At 40.9% G+C, this 8,810-nt stretch overlaps 1 protein-coding gene across 1 annotated transcript; it reads right to left on the bottom strand.

The window, feature by feature from the left end:
* Positions 1-1,616: 1,616 nt before the first annotated feature.
* Positions 1,617-8,582, bottom strand: LOC131891862 (uncharacterized). The gene is made up of 3 exons (XM_059241537.1): positions 8,500-8,582; positions 5,969-6,201; positions 1,617-1,998 (listed from the first exon to the last, which is right to left on the bottom strand). Exons 1-3 carry the CDS (start codon positions 8,579-8,581, stop codon positions 1,699-1,701), a joined length of 615 nt encoding a protein of 204 aa, XP_059097520.1. The 5' UTR covers position 8,582; the 3' UTR covers positions 1,617-1,698.
* Positions 8,583-8,810: the final 228 nt, after the last annotated feature.

The raw sequence follows: 8,810 nt of genomic DNA on the forward strand, positions 1-8,810 counted from the left end.
TCAGCCAGAACTTCGTCAGTGCACCTATTGAACTCATCACCAGCAGAGGCAAGTCCCATCGTGGCTCTGAGATGCTTGAAACGACCATAAGAGGTCGCAAAAGTGGTCAGAAGTTGGCTTTCTTCATCAAGCTTGACTTGAAAATATCCACTCTTGGCGTCGAACGACGAGAACAGATTGGCAGAGGGTGGAATTGTTGACACAGCATCCCTGGGGGTACGAATAAGGTTATGTGGTATCTTCACGAATTTGTTTAGCATTCTTTAAGTCAACACAGCAACGAAGTGAACCGTTGGCCTTGCAAACAATCGTCAGTGAATGGACTCAATCCGTTGGCTCGGATACTGGAGCGATGACCTCTTGCTTGACAAGTTCATCAAGCATTTTATTGGCTTCATTCCGTGGTGGGAGAGGAATCGGTCTTGGGGCTGACACACGAAAAGGAACAGCATCATCTCACATAACAATATGAGCGGGCTGACCATCCATAGCCTTGAGTGGCTTCCCATCTTCATGAAAAACATGATCAAACTTCGTAAGAAGCTTCTCCACACGGCCCGCTTTTGAGTCTTTGACGACGGCGACGACGTCGACGTGACCATCTTGAAGTTCATCGGGGATCGGCGGCAATTGATATCCAAGTCTCCAGCAGGCTTCATAGCCCAAAAGAGCGCCTTCACGGCCTTCTGCCAGCAGAAATTTCACGCGTGCGGTTCTGGACTTATAACTGACTGCAGTCAAAAACCAAAACAAACTCGACTTTTACTCCTCTATGTTACTTCTTCTATGGTTAAACCTGCAACATTGATAATTGCCTCATTCTTGGGAATGATCGCAGGTCCATGTAACTTGTTAAGGCAGCAACTTATGGTGTAATTTGAATACTGATAAGAAGATTGGACTCAGCTTGCCTGGGTTCAAACCAGGATTCCAAATGACTCTTTTTGGCTTAATTAATAGTAACTGTAATCTGTTCCTTTTTTAAGGAAGGGCCACCGCCCTGATTGCCTTGCGGAATAAAGTGAATGGCGGATGAAGTATGACATGTATGAATAAGACATATGAGTTAGAATGCCCCATTGAAAGGCACAATCTGAATTCAGAAATGATTTGTCCATCTTTTGGTCCCAACTTTGCTCTAAATTTGCGTGGTGATCATTATGTACGGGTTCCCTTTATGACGATCGATAGTTACCGTCGAACATGCTTGCTCTTCCTTGGCCCGATTTATTCCCATCGGATGAATCACAGGTTACTTCAGATCACTCTTGACCACTCCCGATTGTGAACCTTTGTCCCGCGTTCTTTTCTTTTTTGGTTTGGTTTTCATGGGCTTTTCTAACCGCTGCAATGAATATAATCTCTAAATACAATCAAAATGAAAGGTTCAAGGGATAAGGATTCGTTTTACAGCAGTTGCAAAGTAATGGATCTAATCGCTTAATTTAATAAGGGACTCGTAGCTTAGCCCGGCCGACACTTGTGATGCGGTTTGCGAATTAAGACTCTCGCCATTAACGGGCTATTTTTGAGGCACGAATATAGAACGTGGAGGGACCTACTATTCAGGTTATCAATAACCACCGCGTGCATGGATCAATTTTTCACTTTTATTATTCTGTTGTTTTCACGACAAAGTTCCATTCTCAAACTTGCAACAAACGTTAAGAAATGACATTTCCTTGAAAACATTTTAGTTCAATCAAAGCACAAAACAATTTGCGCACCATTACCGTTGGTTGCGGCATTGGCTCTTAAAGCAATTACAAGATCACGGGTATCAAATCTTCGCGCCTTGTCAGACGTGATTGTTCCACAGAATCGTACTTGGTTCTGGACGTTGATTAAGTCCTCAGGATCAGGGTCTGGTCCTGTCAACGGTGTTTTGTCCACTGGTCTAATTCTTAAACGATCGCTGCATAGACCATTATTGTTCGGGGCTGGAAATTCGAAATCTTCTTGCAAAACTGTCACTATTCCAGAGACTCTGTTAGGAAACTGCAACATCAAGAGAAAGAGCGCTTTCAATGTAAGACCGGAGTCAAAGACTAGGACACGATTAGATTAAAATCGTTTCCTCACACGGATTTACACCCATGAAAAGGGCAGTGACCCAGGACTTGTCCAACAATGATAATTTATGAAAATTGTACACTAATGCAATGAGAAACAATCTCGCAATGAAAATATGTATATGACAACAGATGTTCAAAATCTTCTGCAATCGACTTTTTTTTAATTCTCGATAAATAGATTACTTGGGCTACGCAATATTTCATATTATACTTGAACATGCACAATTCTAAGAAGTAAACATTACGGAAACCAAATGTCACACAAAAAGTCATCTAGCCCAGGCAACACAAAGTAAAGGTCAAAAACATGAACATGGTACAATATTGTAATCTAATCTATTAGGATGGTTGAACCATTTTAACAAAGATCTTTTCGTTTTCATATTGTTATTCCAATTCACTCGTGAATGAGCCAATCAAATGGTCCACGAACTCACTGCCACACCTTTTAGAGCCGGATGACTACGGCTATAGGAAGGAATTCAAAACGAAGAGAGCGCCGGAATTTGGATATATTTAATGGCGACATCATTATTTGATGAGCCTCAGACGGCTGATTTTGAGAATTGGAACGTTTGATCGTCCGATCATGTGAACGCGAATCATGCATTTAGATAGTGGTGACTACTAACAAACCTCAGATTTGCTTGTTTGAAACAACATTGTTGATTAGATCAATGATGGTCAAACATATTTTTCTACGTATGGCAAAACCAGACTCATCCCATGTTATTTGCCAAAAGAAGTCAGTTTTGCGTTCGGTGAGTATTGGCTGGGTTTATGCTTGACCAATTGCAACGTCAAATCAAATGAATTATCATTGTTGTTGTTAGTCTTTATCGAGTATTTTGCTAATGTGAAGATTCCAGAGCATCACGAAACTTTCATTCCACTTCCAAGTCAAAAAACCGGATTTGATTGCTAAAATACTAAAGTTTACAGAAGTGTTAATCCCCTGGACAAAGTTTATAAATCCGATTACACACACTCTCTCTCTCATAACGCCCTATGAAAATTAAGATTTGGGGACTTTGGTCATACATGGTCCAAACAAATTCACATTCTTCAAATCTTGTAATCAAATGAGTTTGTAATTGTGCATTTCAACAGATGTACGAAATACCAAATTGCGTGATTGAGGTCAGCCTCCCTGTTATATTATAGAGAGGTGTAAGTAAATATTTGGGATTTCATACTACTGCGCCTTCTAGTTCGATCATGAAGAAAGTGTCACCACACTTTTTACTGATGGCAAAATGTTTGCACCAAGTCTTCGTTTCGTATTCCTGCAAATTCTTGTCACTTGCCATGTAATGTCATCTTTATCAAATGAAGGTTGGATTGAAATGGTTCAAAACAATTGTTAAACGATTTCCTTAGATGGCGAACAGTTTTGTCAATGAAAATTTGGAAGCACTGGATGTGCTAAAATCATGGTAGTTCTTGCTGCGATTGCGGCGCAACCTGACTAGCTCACACAACTGAAATTCGATCCGGTACTTTACACGTCTCTATTAGACTGTTATTAGGCTTGCCTTGTCTCGTTTAAGTTCATTACAATGTCAAGTCAAGTTTTGTTGTGTTTACAAAGTCTGCTGCTACTGATGGCTTTGCTCTGGTTTTGATCAACCTCTATGATTGCCCTCTTGTCGTTTTTGACCTCAATGATTGCCTTATGATCAAATTTCGGCCTCTATGATTGCCTTATGATCAAATTTCGGCCTCTATGATTGCCTTATGATCAAATTTCGGCCTCTATGATTGCATTACATTTAGATAGTGATTACTACAAACTAACTTCAGATTTGCATATTTGACACAAGATTGTTGTTTAGGACCAATGGTAATCAAATATATTACAACGCTCGTTCAAACCAGACTTATGCCATCATATTTAAGGAATGAAGCCAGTTTTGCTATTGGCGAATATCGGCTGGGTTTTGGCTTGACCATTTGCAGGGTCAAATCAAATGAGTGATCATATGGGTTTTTAGTCTTTATTGGGTATTTTGGTAATATGGTGATTCCAAAATATCACAACATGTTTTTCCTACTTTCAAGTAAAAAAAAGGAATTTGATGGGATGTCACTCATGGATTGCTAAAAACTGTACTCCCTCCTTTCGCCTGCTCTGCTAAATTCAGTAACGCATGAATTCAAATTTGTGGTTGATATCGACGGGTTCCCTTCACGAGGATCGATAGTTACTAATATTATAGTTCCACCATACAATCAAGGACTAGCTCGGTCAGCTAACTCAACTCGTTGGTAGGCCAAATATCATATAAAGGGCTAAAGGTAATGAATAGACGAATTATAACCTGTAATTGTGTTAGAACTGGGGCTTGCAATCCCTTTTGCGGTTAGAAACTGCCCGAAAAAAACAAAAGAAATAAATAAATCATGGTTTGTCATATCTTTTTTCACAATTTCCAAGTGCTTATCGTCAAAGAAGGAATGGAGTGATAATAAAAGTTGAGGTGATGGCCTAGACGCAAGTGTCGAGCTGAAATTTCATTTTCTGCACCACGTGACCGGCAAACTCTTGAGTGTAGAAGGAATTGTCATGCACGCATCCAAGCGGTTATGAATATTTATCGACAAGATTTTGATTGCTTTGGAGTAGAACCGCTTTACAATTTGAGAACCCTGGGTAATCAAGTCCTATTTTCTTTATGGTATTTGATCGCAACACGAGTTGCTGCCTCTAAGAGTGTAAATCATAGAGGAAACAAGGTCTACTAGAGATTGCAGTGTGAGCTAGCCAGGCGAAATAGCTTTCAGATCCCATGGGTGAGAGCTAAATGACTGTTAGGGTATAGTTTCTGATTCCAGAGGTACTGCCTTCGGTCAGCTGGAGTAGCACTGGTTCATAGTTGCCGAATTAGCTGCAATAGAAAATCACATCAAACTCGATTTTTACTTTTCTACGTTTCTTCTTCTATGCTTAAATGTTCGAACCAGCGATTAGTCATGAGGGTGAGATAAACATTAATATTGATTATGATAAGGGAGTGAGAATTGAACCCCTTATTGACTTGGGGCGGCTTTATATTAGGATGGAAAACCAAGATTGAATCCGGTCCGATCAGATCGCAAGCCCAACGATAGAATTCCGGAACAAACAAAGAAACAACAGCAGTGATAAAAAAACCGATGAGGGATAAAACTTTAAATTTTGGCTCTCGGCCAGACACCATTAGCCGAAAAGATTGGAACCTTCTTGCTCTGCAAACTTTAATTGCTTGTTTGAATTTTATGTAAGTAGCAAACCGTAGCAGAGAAGGTTTGATATATGTATACGAACTAAAGCATAGCCATGAGAAAGCCAAGCTAAAAGCATGCTGCAACAAAAGGGACTCTGAAAGTCATGACAAGTTGCGATAGACATGGGATGGGCGCACTAAGCGCAACCATCCTCTTCTCTGTACATAATACTATGCTCCTTCTGAATCTGAATTCACAACAGTCTAAGACTTACTCTATTCATGTCAACACCATTCATTTCTTGGCTAGTCTCAAGTTTCATTAGGTCTCGTGTCTTGTTCTCGTTGAACTTGATTCGAGCAATACATGGTGACCATGATCTAGGTTCACCAATACATGTCTTTCAAAACTATTATTTGTTTTTAGTTGCGTTGCCTAACCCAAATTGATTTTTGGGCCAAGAAATTGAGAAAAGAAAGTGGTCTTCTGAAAAGAACTTGTTCAAGGTGCATTGACAAAAAGGTTGGCATTTATACGGACGCTTATGTACCCACCCATTGATCCGAAACATTTAGAAGATCCAGTTACTCGAGATTTGCCGTAAGTATATAACGTAAATTCCAAGATTCGGCATCTGGACAGGTGTGAAAAAAAGATTGGAAAGTCGGAAAGGATTCTCCACTCACCGAATTTCTGTAGATGCAAGCATAGTCTCCATTCGAAGCATCTGGATAGCCGCCATCATTAAAACCGGGCGTTTGGAAAAGGAAGCATCCAGTGGTATCCGTAAAGGTGATGTCAATGTCTTTATCACTGCTCCCGTCACAAGTTTGAGTTTGATCGCTGGCAGGTGGCCACTCCTTAATGTTCATCCCAGAGCCATCGAGTTCCAAATGTTTTTGTTCTTCTTCCTTTTCGACTGGAGGACAAATATTAATCAATATCTTATTCATCAAGCCCATTGTATGTGGACCAACAGAACAGAAAGGGTTGATTTTTTACGTGCCAAGGCTCCATGGCTGGAAATAAATCTTTGTTATGGATTGGGCATGTTGATCATGTTGATCAAATGTACTTTAATCATTTTAAAATATAAACCTACTAGTCAAGAAATAAAATCAGTATAAAGTCACCATCCAAGCCTTATGGGTGACAATGCACCCACAAGTACATGATCTTGGCGCAGTCGGTTAACCGGGTGTAGCCCTTTGTCCTTCAGCGTCGCTTTTCCCGTTGGATTGGATCGAGCGTACGTGGCTCTCCTCGTTTGAGAGGATTGAACGTGATTCTCTCCCTGTATGGGATCGTCATAACAACATTCGCAAACTCCAAGGTGTTGAATATGAGAAACTTCTGCAACATAATCTCCAATGTGGTCATCAAACAGTGGGAATCGAGAAAGTGTGTTGATTATGAGATGGTTCCTTCCCCGGAACTCATTTATCTTCAAATTCAATCCGGATATGGCATTGATTTGGCGCAAATGTTAATTGATAGTGGTGACTAGAATATGACGCAATGGAACTTTTATTGGCTGCAGTCAATGGATTGGTCAATGGCTTGTTTCTTTTTGCTGGCGAAGCAGGTGCGACGGACACTTTGGCGCCAGAATCTATGACATATTGAGAATTGAATTTTTTATCCCTCGCAAAAAGCAAGGCTTTGGCAAGGCAGCCACTAAAAGTTTGGCCGACCTTCGCCCGAAGGTAAAACAGAACCTTGATCCAAATCAGCAATGGTTTCTTCAACCGCATTTATGCGAACCAAATTCTTGTTTTTTTGGTTGTTGCCCTTCTTGCTTCGAAAATTAAATCAAGAGGGTGGGTTGGGAGAATGAATAGACATACTTGAAGAAGAATTGTTCTTGGACACCTTACGAGCTAATTTGCACACAGTAATGTAGGATTGAGCATGGAAACCATGCTCCAAGTGGAAGGGGCATACTCCATCGATGTGGGGTTGATCTCCCAACCAAGTTCCATTAATTTACCTTGCGCTAGTCTAAGCCAAGCGCCAAAGGTCATCGGTGGCTGCGACTACATCATGAATGGAAGTAAGACCCTTAATATACGCGAGCTCTTGAGCTGAGGAAGGGAGTTTCTGCAAGAGAATTTCAAATGGCCAGGAATCAGAAAGGTTTAAATCAGAGCCGATGATAGATTGGACTCCGGCAAACCAAATAGAGGGTAACTCGGAGGTTTTTTCTTATTGAGGGAGGTCCAAAATACGTTGAATGCGTTGCTCTGTAGCTGATCCGAACGCTCTTGGTAGCTTCTCTTGAGGAGATGGTGCTTATTTTTCCAGGAGTGGAGGCCATCAACATCATGGCTCCAATCAGACGGCGTGAACGAGCGTCAATGACGGCAAGGACATGTGAATACATGGTCGAATCCACGGTTACACCTTTTACCTTAAACTCTTCTTTGATTGCCGCAAACCAAAGCTCCACATCGTCAGGGTCCAGTGAGGGAAGCTTTGCGGATACCGCGTTGATCACAGGGGCATTCACAGCCGGCGTAGGAAGCGAGATTCACGCAATACGCACGGCTGCGAGTAAGCCATCGGCGACGTCAGTGGCCGTGTAAACCGAACATGGAGAAGGCTTTCTTTTGTCAGGAGCACTCATAACGATAAAAACTACATTTCACGTAACAAGAAAATTCTGTTGGGGTCACCAGAAAAGCAAGTGGGCTTAATTCCGTTTATAAGGGTCGCAACAGTGAAGGAATTCTGACCGCCACCTGACCATACGATCTAAAAGATGCGTCGGGCTCATGTCATCCAAGAAGAAAGGGATCGAATTAGTCTGTTGAGCGACATGAAAAAATGAGGTTGAAAAAAATGCTGCCTCTTCCTCCTAGCACCTTGGAATTGGCCTTTGTGCACCAAAAATAGAGACATACCTTATGCCTCAATGATTTCATGCTCAAAAATGGGTCAAAAAGCTACTCCCCTGCTTCTAAGAACCCTTCTTGAACTTGGGGTGAGCCAAAAACAAGCCGTTCCTGCGTTTTGCATCGAATTAGAAATGGAAACAAGTTATTATGATTTGCACTATTGAATATATGTAATGAATGCAACATGCGATTATTTTGATAAAAGCCATTGGGTTGATCAATGTTTGACACAAACAAATAAATTCAAAACACAAAAGAGCTGAAACCTTGAACAGCTCCAATTGCCAATCCGACCAAGAATGAAGTCTTAACTTGTTTACCTCGAATAGAAGCAACCGTATGACAGTGGACTCGTTGACTTTGGACCAACAGGATAATGGCTAGAAGCAACTGGGCAGTCATGTTTCTCTGTTGAAAAAACAAAGACAACTTTCAGTACTCTGGCAGTAGAGGTGGGAATTAATTGCAAATGATTTTTTTGCAAAATAGTGGCAACTGTAAAAAAATAGCAAAAATTAAGTGCACTTATTACAGTTTTTTCTTCTTTACCTCTACTGTAATTGGGATCTCAGCAGCTGAGGACGAGAAATTTACCCATTTTGCTCAACTTTTATTTATAAATATTATTCGA

The sequence above is a fragment of the Tigriopus californicus genome, chromosome 12, assembly GCF_007210705.1.
Source record: "Tigriopus californicus strain San Diego chromosome 12, Tcal_SD_v2.1, whole genome shotgun sequence".
Classification (NCBI taxonomy): Eukaryota; Metazoa; Arthropoda; class Copepoda; order Harpacticoida; family Harpacticidae; genus Tigriopus; species Tigriopus californicus.